Consider the following 24249-nt stretch of genomic DNA (forward strand, 5'->3'; position numbering starts at 1 on the left):
CACAATAACCAATTTCTCCGCGGACGGACGACGAGCACGTGAGCGTGCGCTCGAGGAAAGCACGCGGGGGTGTGTTGGTGAAATGACAAAGCGACATCACCGCCTGTCCGCTCGCCAGCCGGCCGGCCGGTTAACGATAATCCGTTCGACACTTTGTCCTGCCCGATCGTAGATTGTCCAGCGCTGGTATGTCTGTGTGATTGCACGCACACGTACTTAAAGTGCCCTCCCCCCCCTTCCGACTGGTAGCCACTCCTGCGATCTTATAAAAGCTGGCTGGTGCCGCTGGCATCTCATTGCTAGCAGGCGTGCATCTACTACGTGTCCTCTCTCGTGTGCATCCCCGTTTTATCGACCGACTAAAAATGGTGCAGATCGCCGGAAAATACCAATACATCTCTAACGAGAACTTCGAGGAGTTCGTGAACGCGATGGGACAGAAGGAAATGGCGGCGCCGTTCCTGGTCTCCAAGCCGGTCGTCGAGATCAGCCAAAATGGCGACCAGTGGACCGTGGTCATCTCCTCGGACGAGAAAAGCAGCTCGACCACCTTCAAGCTGAACGAACCCTACGAGGAGTGCCTGCCCTCGTTCGACCGCAAATTCCCGGTTAGTCACGGAATAATATTATATCTGGACCTCAGAGTGTATTAACCCCTTGTCCTATAACATCGAGGTAGACTCGTGTTGACGATTTCAGAATCGATTCAACAGGGAAGAATATTAATCGGGGTTCTTTAAGTCGAAGCGAAATACCACGTTGCTGGCATTAATATTTAAGTTTTACAGTAAAATTTCCTTTCGTTTCTGGGGAACTATCGACAAGAATGTAATCCTGGAGTCTGCAGAGGTCAAGAAAATCGTAGGGCAAGGGGTTAACCCTCGTGTAGGCGACTGGGTATACATTTCTAAGTTTGCTTTAAAAATTTGTTATATTCTTGTCTAAAACAGTACTTGGTATATTACAGGAAGGGGAAACTAAGAGTTTCGGAAAAGTATAAAAGTTAAATTAATGTTTATCTAATCTGTCACAATAGTAGTATTCCGATTGCTCAATAACCGTGAATATTTTGGTTGCCCCTACAAGGGTTAAGTCATATTTGTCAATACTTAGAGTAGAATTGAGTAGTAAGAATTGAGCGAGAAACAATCGCTACCTTCGAACTATTGAATGGGTTTAAGACAAGTTTCTATACAGTAGACTCGCGTTAATATAGCGGTAGGAACACATGTGCGCACACCCCACTGTCGGTCGTCATCTGTAACCAAAGTTCTGATCCAATTGGTGGATCGACCGAACTGCCTCGAAATCCTGCGTGCCGATTGCCTCACGTTAAAATAGCGTTTCCAGGCAAAATCCGCCTCGAGAGCCCCGCAACGCTACTTTAACGCGAGTCTACAGTATATAGATTTGGTAGACTTTGCATTAATTCCTTTTACGCTGTTTTAAAACTATGAACATAAAATCATTTTTAGACTATTATGTATGCCTATATGAAAAAGTAGATGACTTGGAACGAAGTAATTTTTACCATCGGAGAGAGTGAAATATTTGATACAGAAAGCATGTAAAATATCATTTTTTTTAACTGTGGACCTAATACACTCTGGCTCTGGAGTCCAGATATACTCTTGAGCTTTTTCAGTTTTTATTAACCTGCAGAGGACGGAAAGTCTATTTTTAAGGTACAGAGGGATTGCTTGTGTTTTAATGAATGTATAAAAATTCTAACTCGAAAATATAAAAACTCAGGATAAAGCCTGCCCGTCCTCTAAAGGTTAAGGTTCAGAGTAGTCCAGAACTTTGAATGGTTTTCCTAATTTCTACATTGTTCTTAGACAGCGAAAGAACAAGAACATATTTTTAATGTAAAATATATGATGGAACAGTTAAAAGTAATATTGGAATACTTATTAATTCATCTAATGTTACTAGAAAAATATATATCTCTGTTTATTTGGAAAACAGAATGAGGTGCTCTCAAATAATGGTTGCAGGAAGTGTTCAATCATTCTCAACCACTCCTGTCTTTATCTCTTTCATTTTATTATGTCTATAATTTTCATGTTCCTGTCAAGGCCATATTATTTTATATTTGGTAAACAGACGATACACTTTTTTTTATTGATATTTTTTTATGGAATATAATTCTCCTATTCTATTGTACTTATGTGTAACGTATACGTAAATAATTGAGAGTCACCATGTTAGCATGTTTGATTGAATACTTACCGCCAAAGATGGTACATGATCCGTGTTGGTATTTCAATTGAACTTTCATTTGTATTGTAAAAGAATTTTTCTCATTAAAAATATATATACACAGAAATTTGTAACGCAAATGTAGTATGCAACTTCTAGTGTAGCGATCAATAATGGCGGATATACCTTTATTCTCTCTTTATGGATTGCAAATTATGTGTTTCAAATTATAATCTCTATTTGTAGCTAATCAAAGTTTTTATAATTTACAAACTAAATTTGATATTTTACTACAAACTTAAAAGTAATTCTTCCAAAGATATTTTCTTGTAGTACATATTCGAAATATTGGACTCGGGGGAGCTCGCCTGTAATAGTAAATGGATTGGCAATTGATGTCAGTTTGTTTGCAATATGTTGTAATTTAGATAACATCTAATCGTACAGTGAATGATAATACTGATCTATATTACGACAGATAACGAAATTTCGATAAAATTAGAAACATCGATCGTACCTGATAATGGGTCCAATATTTCGTTTTCTTTGGTATTTCAATTACACGAGTCGAACAAACGTCACGAAGTAATACTTATGACTAAATTTACAACATTGAGTAAATTTCAGAAATACAGAAAATACTAAAGTAACGTATGTAAGAAGGTTCGAAGTCTTTAACATAAATCATAATAGGAAAAGAGAAAAAAAACATTAGAAATGATGCAATCGGCAATATCACAATTGGACATGTTCTTTTTTTTACAATAGAACTTGTACGTACAATCCCAGTCAGCCAACCTGCAAAATCAAATTTTGTCCAAATCCTGTTATAAAGTTAAGGACTACAAGTTTGATGCAAGATTTGCTGTAATCTTGCGCGCACACTGGCAGTAAATAGGCAGCAAATTGACAGCAACATATGCAGCAAATTGTGCATACCTTGTTACGGTTTTGCCCTCAGTTTGACATAGGTTATGTTGCACGACTTTCTGCCAATTTCCTTTATCATTTTGTCAGCTGGTTGTTTAGACAACTTTTGTCATTTATTGCTGGCAATTTGCTCGAAACTTATACACAACTGGTTATCAGGCTAAGTAATGTAGTGGGTGTTTATCTTATTGTCTCAACGAGAAGATTATAAATTAAATTGTCTGTTTCAAAAACGAATCGCAACGTTAAAGGAATTAGGTCCTATTTCCAAAACATACGTTTTTTAAAGAATTTTTAATCACTGCAAGTGTCACCATATGCTTTGAAACATTTACTATTTTTTTGAAATTGAATTTAACTGTTGAAACGGAAGTAACGTGATAATTGGGAAAAGGGTCATTTTGAATATGATTAGAACTAGACCCTAAGTCTGTGATATTAAAAAATAAGCTTCACTGACAGACATAATATTTGTTTGCATCATCACACTTGTACGGAAGATACTACGATCTTTTTAATTGATGAAATATGCATTATTAGTCAATTTTATCAATGGAAAAGTATGGTCTTCTTCGTATATAATCGTTCGTTGAGAAAATCGAACTATCTTGAATTCTGGAATGTAACTTAATGAATTTTATGACTCTATAATCTATACATATTTCTGAGTTCGAGAATTCATTTTTAACGTATCAGAATTAATTCCTTTTTCGTTAACGATCTTTTAAGCCAACACCCTTAAAATTAGTGTGATTTTTTACTACTGATGTAACAGATACAATAACTATATTAACAATTAAAACTAACAGAAGCAACACTATTATAATTTTACTGCAGTAATTAAGTAGTCAGAGTTATATTTTTTGTGTAACAATAATTTTTATTCCTCGATATACTTAGTAAAGTAAATCTGCGTTTCTTAAATTTATTAAAGATAATTTTGAATTTACCCTTCACGAGCTTATATAAACAAAGTCAGAAATTTGTCATTATGTCGGCAAAAACTGTCAAAACAAATTTACAGAATAAGTCGTTACGCATATTCTTACCTTGATCATGCGTAATATAAATAAATTAGAACCCAAATTTTTTATTAGTCAAGTGATTAAAACCTTCTCTTTCCGTTGACAATGTAATCTGTTGTACCGGTAAAGATAAAGAATTTGGCGAAAAAAACTGATTTTGTTCCTTTTGTTTGCAGTCCATCACGACACAAGACAGCGACAATCTCAGAACAGTAACAACGCTGTCCGACAGTATCAAGATCACTCGTCTCTACAAATTCACAGAAACCGGAATGAGTGTGGTGAGTAAAAAATCATTTAAGCCTTGATAAAATAAATGAAACTGTAATCTATGCGATAAAATGTTAAGATTGATAAAGCGGAAATTGCATTTCAATAAATTGCACAATGATCACGACGTACAGATTAAAAACATTTAATTGTGATTTCATTGATCTCTTAAGATACCAAATTAAATTTTCCAATAATAAAATATAATTTAAACGTAACATAATAGTCCCTTGATTTGAAATATTCGTAAAAAAACATGCGTTTGAGAATCGCGGATGACAATTTTTTTTAATTTATTAATATTTCATTTTCAGCAAATCTCAGCCTCCACGATCGATGTCACGGCAGTACGTACATACAAGAGGCTCTAAACAGCAAACAAAATTTAGATAAACAAATACATCGCTCTTTTATATGAATTAAAAATAAACTTTTTTTTTATATCGCTACCTTCCCTTTTTCTCATCGCCCATCACGATTATGCTTTTTACAAAAGCTGAACGAAACACACGGTTGGAAATAAACAAAAAAATAAAATAAAACGAGAGCAAAACCATCGTACTTAGTTTATATGTTTAATCGCCAAATAAATACATAAGAATATATGTTCTGGAGAACAAATTTTGAAAACATAAATTGTTTATTCAGAGTATCATGAAAAACAATGGTTTTTCGTCGAACTATTTAAAACACGTATTTATACGCGTAAGTATACAGACCCGATAATTTACAAAAGAAAAAAAAGGGAGAAGGATTACAGATTCCACGCATCCAAACAGTTAAAGTTAAAATAAAAAATTAAACTGTGAAAAGCAGCTAATTCTTGCGCAGCAATATTTTTCGATAGTTAAACTCCCTCAGTTCTACCATAAATTCTTTAAAAACATTCTTTACTTCTTTATTCGTATTATTTAGTGGCTGTAAAGAATATGCTCGCTGTATAATCAGTCACATCCTTAAAAGTGGCAACTAAATGGTCCTATTGGGAGGGGGTTCAATCTACTAGATTTCTTTTATGGAATCCTTGATCCTAAGGGCTGATTTCTCTTCGTCGACGCTCGTGATCCCCTGGACACTCGATTCAGCGAGGCCCGTTGCGTGTACGTACAAATTGTTCGTTCGTTTCGTATTTGTTCGAATTTATTTAATAATATGTATCACATGAACCCATAAAAGTGCTGTACATAAATTGATAGAGAATACATAAGAATGGTATTTAATGAATGACAAATGTATAATATTCTCTCGCAGTATAGTCAACTTCGGAATAGGAACAAACAAAAAGAAATAAATATATGGTGTACCTGTCGTTCGCCGTGTGTGTCGGTGTATGTCTGTATGTGTGTGTTTAGTGTTAGTGTAAAACGTGTAAATTCGTAAGTAGACACGTATGTCCGTGAATGTAACGTGTGTAGATAAGTTCTTTTCCATAAAAGTTACGACGATTAATCATTTATCAAGTATAATGGACATATAAAATTAAAAAGTATAAAAAGACCGTCCAGCTTCGTGTTTTACATTAAGAATATGTTTAAGAAACCGGCTCGTGCGGTCAAGCGTGACGCGTAACGCTTCCATCGGATCTCAAGTTTCACATCTCTCAACGACATTCCGTAAGGGGGGGGGGGGCTTTGCTCGTTGGTTCCGCCTCTGTCCTCTTTGTGTACGCGTGTGTTTTGTTTGTTTTTTTTTACAGGCCAGTTCAAGCACCACGTGGACATTCTTTTTCTGGTAATATCTCGGAGACCGCTTGGAAACGCGTTCAATTTATTTACAAAAACAACCGATATCCCTTTCCGCATTATTTTCTTCTCCTCTTGTTCTTATCATCATCCTCTTCCAGCGAGACACCATTTTTCTTTTCTCTTTATCCAGCACGACCGAAGCAGTCAGAAACAATAGTATATACCTTTTTTCTTTTTTTTTCCTTTTCTTTTTTTTTTTTTGTCGTTAAAGGGTATACTCTCTTATTCTCTTTCGCACACGCACGCATACCACACTCTCTCAATACCGTTCACACGATCCTTTCACTCTTCGCCAATACGGATAAACGGACTCGTTATTTCATCGGTACATATACACATTAATATATTATCTTTTATACTTTACGCTAGTTATTAGTAAAAATTTCTTCCGGTTCGTTATATACTCCCTAATAAACTACTTCAGCGGATGTTATAGCCCTTTCTTCGTGAAGAAAGAACAACACTCTAAAAATCGAACCCGGCTCTGTCGCCCATCGTGTGATTCAATCGGAGCTCATGATCAGCTGATTGTCGTTCGGCGTGACCACCGGTGATAGGTCTTTCTTCGGTACATCGTCGATGATTGCGTTTATTTCGATTTTCTCGGACACTCCGTTCTGCAGAACCTTTCCTTTCTCGGTTTTACCGTCGATTGTAACTCTGTTGGTCACTTTCGGCACTGCAGTGCTGGCCTTCTTGATGGGCGACGGCGTTGTGGTAGTCTTCGTCGTTGATGATACGCGTTTCACCGTGGTGTTTGTATTGGGACTGGAAGGGAACTGACGAGTCGTCGTCTTGGTGGTGCTGGTTCGTGCCATGGAAATCTGTTTGTTCGCTGTTTCCTTGACTTGTTTATCGATGATAGGAGGTTTGCCTGTTGACGGTCGGGACTTGGTCGCGTTTCCAGCGGCTGGGGTTGTCTTGGGTCTCGTGCTGGCTGCGGTCGTAGTGGTGCTGGTTGCGGTCGTAGTGGTGCTGGTTCTTGTGGTTGTGCTGGGTTTGGTGGTCGTCGTAGCAGACGCAGATCTCGTCTTCGTTGTCGACGTCAGGGATGATACGCGTGTTGTCGAGGTTCTCGTTAGCGAGGTGGTCTTGGCCGTCGGTGCTGTCTTGGTGACAGTAGGCTTGGCTGCTGCGGTTAGTTTGCTTGGCGGCTTTACGTCGCCATTCGCTGTGGGCTTCTTGTCGCTAGGAGCCAGTTTCGAAGCAGTCGTGGCGGGTTTTGGTTTCGCGGCAGTGGTAGAGCTCACCCTGATCGCGGATTTTGCTGTGGAGGTTGTGCTGGTCGTTTTTGTAGAAGGCTTGGCCGCCACCACTTTGTTGGTCAATGTGCTTGAGGATATAACCTTCTTCGGAGCGTCCAAGTCCTTTGGACGAGCTGTTGGAGTTGTCGCTGGTTTTTTCGCTGTCCCGGCTGATGTCCGCGTTGTAGAAGTTACTGTCTTGGAAGGAGATGTTGGCGTTGATTTCTGCGCAGTCTTCGTACCTGCGGTTTTCGTTGCTTTTGTAGCAGGCTTTGCTTTTCCTTTACTCTGGACCGTCGTAGCTACTGCAACAGCAGCGGCTGCTGCTGCAACTGTTATCGCGGCAGTTTCTGTGATTTTACTTTCGGAAATCTGAGGTGCACTTTCTACGTCAGGTTTTTTCACTTCTGGAAGAGTTACCTCAACTTTTTCCTCCTGCTGCGCTTTACATTCCTGTTCGACAGCTGGTTCTGACGGTTTCTCTGGTTCCAAAGGTTTTTCCGGTTCCAACGGTTTCTCTGGTTCTAATGGTTTCTCTGGTCCCTCGGTTTCCATTATTTCTTTTATTTCCTGTTTTTCCAGAATTTCTTCTTGGAGTTTCGGAACAAAGTCGGATACCGGAACATCCTCCGATTTCGGTTGCAATTGACACTCCAGGCCCGTAAATTCCTGCATAGATTCAGATAAACACAAAACAGTTTCTTTCACTGGTTCTTCTACTACTTCAAGCGACTTAGCATCGTTGATTTCGACCTCCATAGGAGTTTCTTTTGATTCAATAACTTTCTCGGCTTCTGGTTCGGGAATAGACTTAATAGGACAAAGGAGATCGTCAACTTCTAGTACAACTTTTTCAGTAACATCCCGCGGGGAAGGTGGTGGTGTTGGTTCAGCGTCGATATGACTTTTAATAGGAATTTCCTGGTCTTCGCCGAAGACCAGGAACTTCTCTTGCAACGTTTCTGGGCATACCGATTCGGAAAGTTTCTCGTCAACAGGCTGCTTATCTAGATTCAAATGTTGTTCAATCGGTTCAGACAAATCTGTAGTTTCCGCAGGATGGGATTCGCAAACGTCATTGGCTTTCATTGTGGTGAATTCGCAAACATCACTGGCTTTCATTGTGGTGAATTCGCAAACATCATTGGCTTTCATTGTAGTGAATTCGCAAACATCGTTCGCTTTCTTTGTGGTGAATTCGCAAACATCATTGGCTTTCATTGTGGTGAATTCGCAAACATCGTTCGCTTTCTTTGTGGTGAATTCGCAAACATCATTGGCTTTCATTGTGGTGAATTCGAAAACATCATTCGCTTTCTTTGTGGTGAATTCGCAAACATCATTCACTTCCATCGGCGACAAGTCGCAAACATTATTAATCGCCATGAGAGACGATGTGGAAATATCATTTGTTTCTACTGGAACTGATTCGGAAACGTCGACTATTTTCGTGGGATAGGATGGACAACTGTCGATTGCTTCTGCGGGCGAAGACAAACATACGTCAGCCGATTGTGCCGAAGGAGATAAGCAGACGTCGCCCTCTTTTGCAGAAAGCAATTGGCCAACGTCATCAGTTTTCGTGGAATGCGATTCGAAATTAAAATGTCCAGGTGTGAATTCCGGAGCATCGGCATGCAGTGAAAACTGATGCATAGAAGAGACAGTTGGACTCTGTGTTCGCGCTACAGGGTCACTCTCTATCGCGTCAGGAATAGGTGATAACGAGAAAGGTGTGTCTGCATCATTTGCACGGGTTTCCTTTGGGAAATCAATTCCTGATAGAACTGCTTCCTCACTGGTTTCATCTATGGGTTTTGTCTTGTCGATGTCGGCGCTAGACGGTGACAGGGGTTGCTGGATGTCGACGAAGACTGCTTCCTTTTCAAACTCGAACTCTGCAGAATAATTCTCCGTCAGTGGAGAATGCTCGGATCTCATGGTTTCTTTTAGTTCCATTTGGGAAGACTCCGACTGCATGTTCAGAAAGTCGATGGGAGATTTTGTTTCATCCGCATGTTCGATGAAAGTGGCTTCGCTGTCATCTTGTTGCGAAGACAGGTTCACGAGTTCTGCGGGCTCTCCGGGGAAGACTTGCGTGTGTGCCGGTTGTTCAGCTTCAGGGGAAATCAAGGTGGTGAGTTCAAGTTGCAACTCTGGCGATTCTGCCCTTAGGTCTTGTAGTACTTCTTCCACCTCCATGATACCGTTCTGGTCGTCTAAATCGGTGTTACTAAGATCGTGAACGGCGTTCAAGTCGACACCTTTGTCAAATGCCGCTTCAAACTCACTGGGTGTAAAAGACATAGCCATAGGGTCTTTGGCGATATCATAATCGCGTTCAGAACTCGAAAACGATTCGTCAACCGTTGAGATACCGGTTCTATGGAATTCGGTGGCGGTTGCGAAACTGGCCGACGATTCGTCGCCGAATTCGGCCTTTGTTGATGAGATCTCGGAATCGTCCAGATTTCCGGGGAAACCAATGGTTTTCTGTCGGTCAGCCATCAAGTCCGTATCATCGATACGATGCAACTCCACTCCGTTTTCATATTCTTTGTCCTCGGATTCGACTTCTCTCGGTCGCTGACAAACTTCCTCATCGAATTCCCTTTGACTGGGCACTTGAACATCATCCATGTGTGCAACCTGTTTCAAAGGCGAACCAGAGATAGGATAATCTTCCACGAAATTGTTCATTCTGTTTCCCACAAACTGAGGCGAGACTGGAACAAATTCTTCAGCATCCGGATTTAGTTGAGATTCCATGTCTTTTGATTGCTCTTGTTCTTCTGCGAAAGCTTTCTCTTGTTGATCGTCTTTTTTCTCTGCGCTAATCTGCACACAGAAATCAAATTTTCGTGAAAAAAGTGCTATGGCAAATCTGAACCTCAGTGCCAAACTGTATTAAGTCTACTTTTTTTTTAAATGATATTTCACATATTACCCGTATCAAATTCTTCATTCTTACCAATGGTAAGAATTGTTTCATTCAAAGTCAGTTAGTTTTCAATATAATGGTATAAGAATGCTATTATGTCCATATTTTGTTCTGAGTGTAAAAATAATGTCAAGTCCTTCACATAGATAGACTTAATGCAATGTTCACCAATTTTACAGATCCAGACTTGTCTTAAATCCATTCAATAGTTCGAAAGTTTGTTTCTTGTTGAATTCTTACCGAAGAATTCCTAACCTACAACGTTTTTACACCTTTGATTTGCTCTCCTCTAAAGTTTGGTAAGTATGACTTAATATATTCTGACTCTGGGGTCCAGAAATATTGTAATAAAGAACAGAGTTTAAGAGGTTGACCAAGCTATTTTTCTACTAATTTAGAAACATGTAATTAATTGCACTTAATGAAATACAAAAGGCTTCGACAAACACCAATGAAGAGCCTTATATTTTAGTTCTGTTCCTTTTAAAAAAATATTTAGGTCCGAGTCATTAAAAAAATGAAATTCCGCACTACACGTACGAGTATTTCACGGTCCTTTCATACTTGTACTCTGGACAATATATCTTTATATTTACACGTGTTTTCTATTTCAACGCTGTGCAGTAATGTCATGATGTAACAACGATATCAAACTTGTTATTAAAGAATCAAACACTTTTTGGTATTTCTGGACGATGAATATTTTTAAAGTGCTTAACATCAATCAGTATGAAAACTTACAGGTCCATGAAACAGTCATAAAATACTGAATACATACTTTCTTTAGTATGATAATTCAAGTTTAATTTTGGTTCAACAAAGCCTGCATCATATTGATGCACTTTTTGTAATACTTAATTGTAATGTGATTTCACACAATTACAATTAACTAGAATAATTATTACAGAAATATGGGAGAAACATTATTAACAATGATATCCAGGATGTCTCACCAACTCTACCCACGTGAAATATCTCCATTACTTCAAGTAACAGGCGGAAAGATTATTTACAAAAATTGAATGATTATAAGAAAGACATAACATGATGGCAGTAGTTTCTTTTTTTAGATGAACGCGTAGAGGAAATCTGGAGGTCACTTATTTTTGTAAATGGAATGTCAGATTTTTTTAGCATAGCTCTGAGTATATTTTATAATGAAAATAATAAGGATGGACAAACTTGAATACCTTACTATTTCTATACCTAGAATTCGTTATTCTATCGAATTTTGCCATAAAAAATTAGACATTCCATTAAAAAACAAGAAAAACAAAACTGACATGCAGATCTTCTTTACACCTGCAAAGAAGCTATTGCCACCATGTTATATCTTTCTTGTAACTATACAAAAATTTTGTAATATTTGCGCCTGTTACTTGAAATAATCTACTACTGTTATCTAGAAACAAATATTCAGTTAAACTATTTAACATGATGTCTGCAGGAATTATTTACATATTAAAAATAGAATATAATGTATGAATATGAAAGAAACAGAGCAGAAGAGTTGATGACAATATTTGAGGAAAACGTTATAAAATTAATGAAGCTTCTCTTCAAATACAGAATAATGTTTACTGAAACTTACAAATTACAGAAAGCTATGCAACATTGCTTCAGCAATTATACAAACCATTTTTTCAGACCAAAAACTTTCGATAACTTTCTTTAACTTTTGTAAATTCTTAAATACTTCCTCCTCCAATCACTACTTCAAGTACTTACTCCATTTTCTTTTTTTTTTAATTAAACAATTTCATTAAAAATACCTCCCTCTTCGACTGACTGTTTCTTTCTTTAGCAATGAAAACCTTCTATATCCAATACACAAATAATCTTCACTTGCAGACATTCCGTACGTTCATTAATAAAATATTTTTTCCCACAGGTAATAATACGTAATAATCCCTTCATTGGTGTTCGTGCATTAATTTATAATATCCATTTCGTTTCAGACCTGCAAAACGACATATATTTTAGGATACCACAATCGACAATTTTCTGAAATAAAAAAATAAAACGAAAATTATGGCGTCGCTTATGTACCTCTGGGTTAATAAGCTCAAACGACTCTTCCTTCAAACTTTCGCATTTAATATCCTCCTGTACGTTCTCGGACTGGATATTTGATTCGTTATCTTCGACAGGAACCACCTCTGGACTTGCAGTTTCCTCGTTGTTCTTAGCTTCCTGCGTCTCGCTAACGGGCGTTACTGAGTCCTTTTCTTTGTTCGGATCAACGCGGTAGTAATTCCACTCGTCTTCCGAATCCTCGCTGTCCGCTACATTATCCGCTTCAGGGATCAGTGCATGCTGAAGAGGTTCTGCAAAACGTTAACAGAACTGAATTAATTGAATTCGATCGTTGATCGAAGGTGCGATTGAACATGAAGAATGATACAACACGAATAAGAAATACAAATACGATTTAACAAATTAACACTGGAACTACCAATTCCACAAAATGACGGACTGCAGATTGCTTAGCTTAGCATTACTGGAATTTTAATAATGCGTTTTGCGGAATTTATGTAGGCTTTTATTTTACCATACATTTTATTTTATATGCATACTATATTGTGATAAATTGTGCGATGTGATATGTATAATACTATATTATAGAATTTAATTTAGTATACGTTGTGGGAGGTAAATATGGGTATTACGATGATGAAATTAAGGGCTTTAAATGAGTACAAAAAAAAAATAAGAAAAACTGAAATGGGAATGACGAGTTGACTCGTCTTCTTTGGTTAATAAATTGAAGGAATTGTTACTCCTATTAATTATGTATTATACCATGTGATTCGCTTATTTCTGGAATTTAAAATATTAGGTTTGATGTTTTTTTTTAATCAACAGTGAATTCAGAATAAACTTTCTTCATAATCAGAGAAACAATATCAACATCGTTATAAAATTTATTCTATCTGATCTCCACATAGTGATTTGATTGTTCATTTGTTTCGACGTTGCAATGTTACAGGGTTAAATATAGTTACCGGGGACTTCGCAATTTCTGCCTTTTTTCATTTTCCAAATGAACAGTATTAAAAGTTTTACCAAATTCTATCGTATGATCTACACCTTTTTTCCCCATGCAATTACTACTTTAATTTTCATCAAATTTTTTTATGAACAGAAAAGCAATATCAAACTGGCAACCAAGTAGCTAACTGCAATTGACACATTTATCTATATCGATGCTGAAGATTCAATCAATGGAATAGACAAACTTGTACGTAATAATAAAGAGCTAGAAAATTAATTAGCATTTCGTAAAGCTTCTATTTTAGTGTTTTTCATTATCGTGTTTGCTGTAAAATGCATACGAGTAAAATTTCATCACCAATCGCAGTGCGTAGCCAACGCTACCGTGAGAATTGGGTCAGCAGCCTCGCGCTCCGATTGGTCGGGGTTTTTCGTTAATATCTCGTTAACAAAGTCTCGGATAACATTTTTGTTAAGGAAAAAGTTGTTTCAAATCATCTCAGGAACCCCTCATTTCCGGGAGTCCAAACTATTTTCGGACACCCTGGATAGTAAGAACAGATAATAAAGATATGCATATCCAACGTAAACAGCAAATAAATTCAAAATTCTGAGTCGCCCCTATATTTTACGATCGATACTTGTACATGTGGGTGCAACCCTCATCCGTCCCCCATTTTTCCAACTTAATTTGTCCCTCGGTGTCGAACTGACACAGTGGTAAAAAATCGATATAACGGAGTGATAAACAGTTAAATATAAAAATTCTTGAAAACAAATGTCACGCAGCTTTACCTAAATTTACCTACACACAACAAAATAATATTGTTTCTTAGAAGCTCCAAAGCAAATACTAATCACGTGAAGAATCATTTGATGATTTACGGGTAAAACTATTACACAACGGTATTACCATACGCAGGTAATTTGAAAAATTAGGGTTTGTGTAACAGTTTATCTTTGCTAATATTGTTTCCAAGCTCATCTAACTTCTTCGTACAGATACTAAACGAAATTTGCATTAACTATTAAAATAATGTCTATCAATCAAGAATACAGGGGAAACGGAGATAAGTTTCTACTTAATGTTATTTTCGGTAAAAGGAACTTTAAACTGAAATATTTTGCAATTTTTGTCTGTTGAAACTATACTAGTACAGTGATTCCTCGATAAATGTGACACGAGCAACAGCGTTATTCCCACCACTGGGGGAGTTCCTGTTGGGAACCAATCAAAACGGAGTAAACAAAAGCTAAGCAGAGACTCGGCAGTTATTCGATTACAGAAGTACATTACGTAATAGCTGCAGCAACTGCATGCACGAGAGTCTTTCTTCCATTTCCGTAGGTCTGTACTAGGGTGAATGTCCCAGTTACTGTCAGTGTCCCTAATACTGCCATTTTATTTATTTTACTTAGTAAAGACGTAACGCATAAGGAATTGTGTACAGAAAATTTTATTATTAAGTTGGGACTCTGATTTACATAAAAACAAAGAAATATATGCAGTTGTATGTATCTGTTATGTAAAAATTAATGTTGAGAAATAAAAGTGCAATTTGAGCGTAAAAAATGCGAGAACTGATGGCGAAATTATACTAAAGAAAGTGCCGTAATTTTACCATTCAACTTATATCAAGTGTATAAAATAAATTGTTAAAGTATATAAGGATTACTTTGATTTTTAAGGTGACAATTATAGGGACAATAAGTTTGCTCGCAGATTTTAATTAACTATTAATTAAATCTTCATACTTAACGTATGAAATGATATATAGTTTCTTTTTCACAAAATCAACTAAGCATTACAAAGAACTCGACTCTGAATGAAATACGTGTCATAAATTTAATAAACGAAATAGAGCTCACAAAGCCAAGAATTTGTTCCCGAAAACCGTACATTCCCGTTCAAAAGTAGTAAGATAATCGAAAATGAACTAAATGTATCATATTTAGGGGATACTGCAGATCGATCGACAAACACTAATGCCAATACAAAACAACAAAAGTGGCCCAAAATATAATTGTACGAGACATTACATTTTCTTCGTACGTGCCTCGGTGCCTGGTGTCTTAATACTTATTAACGGCAGTGTATTAATTTCGAAGATTTTTATAACAGAATATAATTAGAAAATCATTCGTACACTATCAAATATCCCTTTTAAATATCAAGATGGCCTTGTCTGCGCTGTAGAAGCTTTCAGCTAATTGCAACAATAACCGTTCAAACTAAATCCATCAGATAATGCAGCAACAATTTCAATTTCTCCCCGATACAAACGATTCGAATTCTCAAATAAACCGTCCACTACACGCACTTCGCGAAACACTGTTCGTCGCAGCGAATCACCGAAGGCGCTTCCGCCAGGGTGCGGCGCAAAGGGTTGATCCACGTAACACACCAAAAGGATCGTTCAATCACGAGAACAAATCATCGACAAGAAAAAAAAACAGAAAGAAACGTAACAGTAAAAGAAACGAAACAGGAAAATCTATTCGATGATTTGCTACGAAGACCGGAAATCGATTCCTCCACATCGTGTCACCTTCCTCCGACACAGGAAACAGTGCAGATGTAAAACGAACTAAACTCGATTCACCCCTTGCCATACGATTTCTTTTACGACTTCACTCCCAAGAATTGGAAACAATGGAACACAAATGGAATTCTATTCTTACGGCGAGTGTTACATTTATTCGAAACCTTAAATGTTAATACCAACGAAACAATACTTCACGTCGAGACAAAGAAAACGAATAATATATATGTTTACTTACTTCCGTTTAACCCTCAACAGTCACACAGGGTCTGCTCGACCCCGAGACAACTTGAGGCTAAATTTTACAAACATCCCTAAAATTTTATCAATGAATATTAACCCTTTGCACTCAGAGCAATTTTTAATATGACCTACCAGCAACTCCGAGTCATTTTTACTATGAGCAACTAGCTACTCCTGGACTATATAATTTTAACACACAATTATACATGCAATGTAACAGTAGAGGCCCCCATGGAAAAGTGAAGAATATTTCAATTTTTAAATGTATAAAAATACAAAGATACTTTCATATAGATTTCGCCGCAGCGATGACATCGGAGTGCAAAGTTAAAAATCTAAAAAGTTACGATTCTTTTTAAGTAACAACACTCATTTTGCACTGCTTCTTTAACTACACTCAAATTGAAATTAACACCTATAAAACATTTCATTCTTATTTTGCACTATTTAAATATTGTTCAATAATTTTTTCAACCTAAACTAATTAATCGTTTGGATATGGTAACCGTTTAAAGTCTACTATGACCCCAGTGACCGTTATGAAGCTCCAGTGAAGTGTGACCGTTAAGGGTTAAAATCGTTATCACGTGACTGACTCGATTTTGTAAGGCAAGTGGTTAAGAAACCTGTGGTGGAGGTATCAGAGATTTGTTTCCACGGGGGACAGAGAAAAAGACACACGGTTCCAGTACTCACGATTTCCAGGAGGAAACGAGCAGGATATCTGGCCGCAGGAGCGGTCGCCGCTGACTAAGAGGAACTACGCCCGCCAAGAGATGCATTATCGATCTAGTCTAGAGCCCTACTCCACCCCTCCCCCTGGTGCGCCCCACCCTTGCCCGGCCCTGCGCCACCACCCACCTGTACCACACCGTATAGCAACAGTCGCACCTCATCTCCGACAGGAACGCCACTCTTGCGATTGGTCCTGGCCCCCTGTGCAGAAGGTGACTCACCCTTGCGCTGGCCGCTATGTCGTCACAGGGAATTTCGCCTTTAATCGTCCCCGCCGTTGTCACGTTGGGTCAAATTGACCCAGAATTTGACATTAAAATGTCTTTGAAACGTAATTGGAAAAAGGGTATTGCTGGTTGTCGTTATGTAGTAGTAACTTCAGGTTTTTAGAATTTTGTTTTCTTTTCTTTCAATAATTTTTTAAACCTTAACGATCACATTTCACTAAAGCTTCGTAGCTAGACAATGGATGTTTATGCATTTATACCGTCCCCTGACTTGCATTCAAATATAAGATATTTTAATTCAAAGAATACGTGCCGCGAAAAGTTTACGCACAAATCGTTAAAAAATCAGGTTTTAAACTTTAAAAATTTGTTGTTTACGATTCCTTGTTTCTTAATGATCAAGGATTACATTGAGACTGTTAAAAATGTCAAAATTCAAAATTGAAATTTTCGTGCATGTCGTAGTTCTACACAGTTCGTCCCACTGTGCGCCGCGCCGTCTCCCTGGGCGATTGACCCGCGATTGACTCACGAAGGGCGTACTCCTGCGCTCTCGGTGGTTTTAGCAGCGAAAAATAGTTGGCGCGGAATATTAGTATTTCGTAACAATTTTTATCTTAAAAAATTGCTCCCATCGCAAATATTCTATTTAAGGAGATATTCGCAAATAAAAAATCAGAAATTTGTTATCTGCAAAATAGTAAACAGTTTTGTAAAAAGACCATTTACTATCTATTTCGAAGACAACAAATTACTGATTTTTTATTTGCGAATATCTCATTAAATATAATATTTGTGACGGGAGCAATTTTAGATTCCGAGGGAGCAATTTTTTCAGATAAAAATTTTTAAGAAATACTAATATTCCGCGCCAACTATTTTTCGGTGGTGTTTAACTGGTTCAGGGATCAACGGGTAATGGAGTGAACCGGTGAGAGACTGTATTACGAGGGATGAGAGGGCTCTATGACCCTCTAAATTTTACGAGTTCGAGATCTCCGATCGTATGAACGTTGGAATCTTGTTTTGACTGTTGTTGAGACTAGGTCGCATGGCAGGACAGGTGTATTTTATTTAGCCTTGAACTGGTGAGCTGGGATCTGAGGTAACCTATGAATATTTTATTTTTATTCGAGGGTTACTTGAAGTGACGCTTGTTTATTTCGATGTTTTCTTACATGAGAATGCATAGTGTTAAAGCCAATAATTACATAATTCGTGTTCACTATGTACATACCTTCATAGTAAAAGAGGAAAAGAAAGGCTGAAAACCCTGTTTCGCTAAGAAATGAAATTCAACCATATTTGTTACAATGAAGTAATCGAAATAAACGATGATTAGCAACTGTGAAAAAAAAAGTTCAAGCTGATGAGAAATTAGTCTGTACATGACTGTAATTTAATGTATCGAATGAAAAAGTATTTGCTTTGCAGACCGTTTCGGTGTTTATGAAAAATGCAATGCCGGTCAGGATACGAAAAGAACAGGTTTAATAACAATAGAAACTCTGGTAATTTATTTAGCAATTTCTTTTATTGGCAAATAATTTGTCAATTCTCTTCAAATCGAAATTCTATTCTACAAACATCACTACCTATCGACTATGTGACTATTTGTTTTTAGCAACATGTACAACTGCAAAAATATACCTATATAAACCTATTCGTGACACTGACAAAAATTACAATTTTATCTTCTGTACACATTTTAAATATAATAAAATATTCTATTTATTTCTATAAATATATTACAATAAACGTGTACTAAGTATTTTTTGAAAGAGAATCAAACATTCCTGCCTTGGAAATTAAAAAATAGGGGTCCATTATTACTACTATACATCGGATGAATTAATATCACTAAACTAAATATACATAGTAAGCAAAAGTTAATTCAACCAGAAGCAGCAATAAATATCCATTATGATTAATTGTACATGTATATATTTTTAAATAAAATGTATCACAAAGAAACGAATCCTGAAGATTAATAGAATCATATTTCTACACGAACGTTATATTTCTTAGTTATATAATTTTTCGCACTACAGAACCATTTTTTCAAAACAATTAAACATTTGTTTTCGTTCGTTTATTCGTTTGAACGTGTTCACGATCATAACAAATACTTTAAATATTCATTACATATATACGTCCACGTAGTATCCTTTTTATCTATTTTGTTGTTACTTTCAAGATTGAAAATCTTGTAAAAATATTTTCATTGTATATATTTTTCCAGTTCTCAGCGTGATGCAGGATTTATTCCATCTTCTCAAATAATAGCGTAATATTTATGATACTTAATATAACTTTTCCATTTATTTTTTTGTTGTCTATATTGGTTACAACTATACTATACGTTCTACTGTAATTATTTTAATACACTCAAGACAGACTTAGTAACAGCTAAGTCGAGCGAAGACAATCAATCAATCATGCACTTAATCAACGTTAATACAGACGTTATTATGATCGTGTATTTGACTGACGTACACTCTATGCATAATAAATATTAACACATTTGCTGCACCATATCCTGCGTAATTATTTAAAAATATAAGAAATGAAAATATAGCATTTAGGAAAATCAGAATTTTCAAAAAATCTTTAATGGAATCATCTATAAAAATCTTTAGTAGAATCTTCTACAAAAACCTAATCAACTCTATTGGAAGTAGGTTTATCGATACGTCTAGATCTGATGCTCCTTATTAGATAGTATAAGGCTTGATCCGCGAACTACAGAGATGAGGATTTTTTTTAGGAAATGTAAGCAGTACCAAAATCTTTGACTGAAATCTCGCTCATTCTATTTTTAGAGGGTTGGTATATTTATGTAGCACAATGTCTGTTTAACCCTTTCATTCCCAAGTGATTTAACAATTCCAAAAAAAATTCTTTTTAAATTTCTGTCCATGTAACACCACATATAAATGATTCACAAGAATATTGTACTATTCTGAAAGCATCTAATGCCATTTTTATAATAAAATCTAATGCGAGTTATGTATAATACTTTACATTATAAAGTACTATATACAATAAAACCGATTTTTCGTATTTTTACTCAATAAAGCCTGTTGAACTACTTGATAAAAATTAAAGCTATATGCGTTTTTACTGTATTGTTAATAATCCTCAACAGTTGAATTCCAGCAAACGAAAAACAAAGGGTAATAATGTCTTGTTTTACTGAAAATTTTAAATGTATATTAAAATTTGTGTCACGCCATCTATGTAAAAATAGAAGAAACTATTATATACTCGCGGATATGAAAAAAAAAACACACGATTCTAATATTTTATTTCATAATTTATTGTACGTAGCAATACGTCGAATAACGAAACCAAATGGGTTAAGGTGAGAGTTTCACATCGAAAAATCACAAGGTGGAAACGGATTAAAATTATAAGTAGATTCTCTTGAAATTCCCTTGGACCTATAATTATTCACACCACGGTGTGTCTCCACGCCAATAATATTAATACTCTATGAGCGCATGCAACGGGGGCTTAGAACAGCTACCGCACACGCCAGACGACGTTTCTCGAATCCATCCGGATAGAAACAGGCTTAAGGTGGCTCACGCAAATTTTTAATAATAGCACGTAATATTTAGTATATAATATCTAATACTGAAATAAAAAAAAAAGATAGAAGACAGAAGAAAAAAGAAAGAAAAAAATTTGTATACGTTTCTTGGATTCGAACCGAGTCTGCAGCGTGGTAAACAGACTACTCTATCGTCGTAGCCATGACACTTTCTTGGTGACACGTTTTATGTAACAAGACTACTTGACACATGCAAAACTTTAAACCAAAATTTCTCGAAAATCAAGGCCCATTCTGAAGAAACCCATGAGAATTTTGTAATACTATATATGTATTATAACTTCCACATAGTACCGTTCCAAAAGCGAATTCCAAAACCGTGCTATTTAACTACCGGAGCAAGCCGCGAGCCCGCTGATCACGATATCATGTGTAATTATAACGTGAAATTATATATGCACGTCCGTTAACTGCAGAGATGCAACATTGACGTCAGCTACACAGTTCCTTTGTTCTTATGTGCCGATGGCGTGACTTGACTGTCTAAAGCCAGTGGTTCTTAACGTTTTCGAGGTTACGGAACATTTTTAATTACAAGAAAAATGTGCGAAATATCAAAATCAGCAAGGTCACAAAACTAACAACACGATACGCGCATGAAACTTTTATTAAAAATTGTAGATTACAAATTAAATAACCGTAAAAAAAAGAACACATTAATTAAATAACAACATGGAACTTCGTTAAATTAATTTTAATACGCTATACCCAAGCTCGTCGGCTTTTGTCGATTTCAGCAGTATCATACGACGTTAAGAATTGTAAAAATAATTGAATCAACATTATTAGGACACTAACCATGCAACCAATATTTATGGTGATTGAATTGTAAATCTTTACGCAAAATTACACCGTAGGGCACTAATTCATAAAAATGAAAATTAGACAAACTTATTTTCTTCTACATGACGTTTTACGTTATGAAAATGTTCCGCTTCTCTTTTCAGGTTAATATTTCGCCATAAACGCACAAACAACCACCGTCTAATTATGATAAATTTCAAGTTTAAAATTGCTGTTATAAAGCTTAAGTACCATATTCCGTACTTGGAATCCGTATCCCATGGCATTATACATTTTTGTGCATACACTTAATCGTCAACTTCTTCTTTCTCAAGGCGAGCATATACCGCGGCCCAAGACTAAACGAACTCACCACGGTTTATCGAAACGGGACGGCGCGGTGAAGAGAAAATGCAAAGAAAAAAAGGAAAAAACAAAAAGAGTAAGCTCGAAGATTTCGTCCCGAAAGAGGATCCCTGTTGTATCCCTGCGCGCCACTCTCCTCCTTTTTCGTTGCGTTCGTCCTTTTCCTCTATTTTGGCCGGCCGTATACGCGGTGCCTACACCACCGAGTGTGTATCGGTTCAGCGTGCACATAGGAAGGAAGGGAGAGCTAATTTTAACCCAGCGACAGCGGCGAAAAGGAGGAAGACGAGAAAAAGAAAAACGAATCGAGAGACACGTCCTCTCCCCGCTATTCGAGACTCTTCTCTTGGTATTGCACCTGACGTATAACGTGATTTGGTATGAAGTATGGGATTTGATGAAAAAAAAACATGAACTGCACGATGTGTAACGAATCCAATGTACGAAACCCTCGAACAGCAACGATTCACTCGATTTCGTAATATCGAGTAGAAGCGCGACTATCGATTATCGTTAAATTATCGATATTTTATTGATACTTGACGATATATCGATAATATTCGTTATGGCAAATAGAAGCTACTGAGGTAGAATGGAAGGCATTAATTGTAACGAAATCATTTAAAATTCATTTGTTCTTATTGAAACTCATTACGGACAACATGTTAGTGTATTTTGGGTGCAATCTTGTTCTTCGGTTTGAAGGAATTTGTATATTTATATATGGATGGTGGAAATTATATAGTAGAAATATAAATATAACACTCACACATGTATTTTTCTTGAAAAATTATATCGTTAAAAAATATTTAAATGTTCACAGATATACATGAGAGTATGTATATGGGCAAATTTTTATAAGTACAAAAAGATAAAAAATTAAAAATACTGATTACTATTTTGCATCAATAAAATACGAATTGAACATTTTAATATTTTTTAACGATATAATTTCGAGAAAAATTCATGTTTGTATATTTATATTTGTAATATATAATTTACAATATACAAACTCTTCCAAACAGGAGGACAAAATTACAGTCAAAATACAGTAGTCTGTTGTCTGCAATATATTTAAACAAAAATAAATCGACCTTGAATCATTTTATTACAATTAATAGGTTACAGTCTACCTCCATGCGACCAACTCCGACCAATCAGAGTGTTTAGTTAATAACTCATTAACAAAGCCTCGGATAACATTGTCACTAAGGAAAAAGTTGTTTCAAATCACCCCAGGAAGCCCCCATTTCCGGAAGTCGAAGCCATTTTAGGACACCCTGTACATATATATAACATATTTTACATACTTAATCAGCATTACGTTAGAATGATTAATTATAATTTCCATAAGTGTAAAGTTAGATCCATAATACACTTTACATTAGGATGCATTCAATTAAGAAAATATGCATAACATGTATATTTAAAAAAGTACATATTGTTATCAGTGGGAAGTAGCAAGAGAACGGACACAGAATTATTCACCCATAGTGAATGTTTATTTTGTACAAACTTATTTACTTTTTTGTTTTATAAAATGTAATTAGACATTTCAATATTAAAATCGTGAAAATTTATTCCGTGGTAAGAAATGTACAGTAAAAATAGCAGATACTTTTATCTCTGAACTGAATTATTATTAATTTACATTTTTACTGATTGGGAATTCGTTGTAAAATATGCAGTGACAGTTGACACATTTTAAAAGAAAAATTCATTAAGAGTGCATTATTATGGGTTCTGACGTTTTTATGCGACGACTGACAATCGTCTACCGATAAGTACGAGAAACACTTTTGTACTTTATCGCGAAGGCTCGCGAGAGTATCGTTCCCTAAAAATAGATTTTAACCTTCAAATATATATAAATGTGCGTCAATCGTGCAATCTTAGTAATCTTAATAATCTGTAAATGGTTATTTTAATGTTGTTAATAAAATTAATAGTTTTTTACCAGAACAAACAAATCTGTTATCATTAATGTTACAATGCTTAATCATTTATTCAACAATAATTTACGTTTAGAAATTACTCTTTTATTCTAATTACGGGTTCTTTAAACATAGCCTGGATTGGATCACAGTCCTATACAGTAAGTCAATCTAAGAAAATTTGAAATTTTGGATAAGCAAAAAAATGGCATAAGCATCCTCAGATAAGCAACGCAATTGTTGTCAGAAATTCACTATACGTTGGAAAAGTCACGTGTTGTGTTAATACAGAGTTTTAAATGGTTTAATATATCTCAAAATAAATGTTCCTATTACAAAGATTTTTAATAAAAACAATATTTTTTCAAATCTCAAAGTAATACTCTTCGAATGTGTAAGCTCCACAAAAAATAATTAAACATATAGGAAAATTAGAAATAGTGCATTTAGA

The 24249-nt window shown here is 36.0% G+C and overlaps 2 protein-coding genes across 3 annotated transcripts in view; one reads left to right on the forward strand and one right to left on the reverse strand.

Annotated features, from left to right (window-relative positions):
- Positions 1-347: 347 nt before the first annotated feature.
- Positions 348-4876, forward strand: LOC107191181 (fatty acid-binding protein-like). Its single transcript, XM_015580158.1, has 3 exons — positions 348-608; positions 4334-4438; positions 4742-4876. The coding sequence occupies exons 1-3, from the start codon at positions 366-368 to the stop codon at positions 4796-4798; spliced, it is 405 nt and encodes a 134-aa protein (XP_015435644.1). The 5' UTR covers positions 348-365; the 3' UTR covers positions 4799-4876.
- Positions 4877-5544: 668 nt separating this feature from the next.
- LOC107191165 (flocculation protein FLO11-like) overlaps positions 5545-24249 on the reverse strand; it is a 123013-nt gene continuing 104308 nt past the window's right edge. For both annotated transcript variants that reach the window (XM_015580146.1, XM_015580138.1), the window contains 2 exons: positions 12407-12684; positions 5545-10254 (listed from right to left, as the gene is read on the reverse strand). In XM_015580146.1, the coding sequence (XP_015435632.1) occupies positions 6676-10254; positions 12407-12684 (3857 nt within the window). In that variant the 3' untranslated portion in view covers positions 5545-6675. The remainder of the gene's footprint in view (positions 10255-12406; positions 12685-24249) is intronic.

This window comes from Dufourea novaeangliae, unplaced genomic scaffold, assembly GCF_001272555.1.
Source record: "Dufourea novaeangliae isolate 0120121106 unplaced genomic scaffold, ASM127255v1 scaffold11, whole genome shotgun sequence".
Lineage (NCBI taxonomy): Eukaryota > Metazoa > Arthropoda > Insecta > Hymenoptera > Halictidae > Dufourea > Dufourea novaeangliae.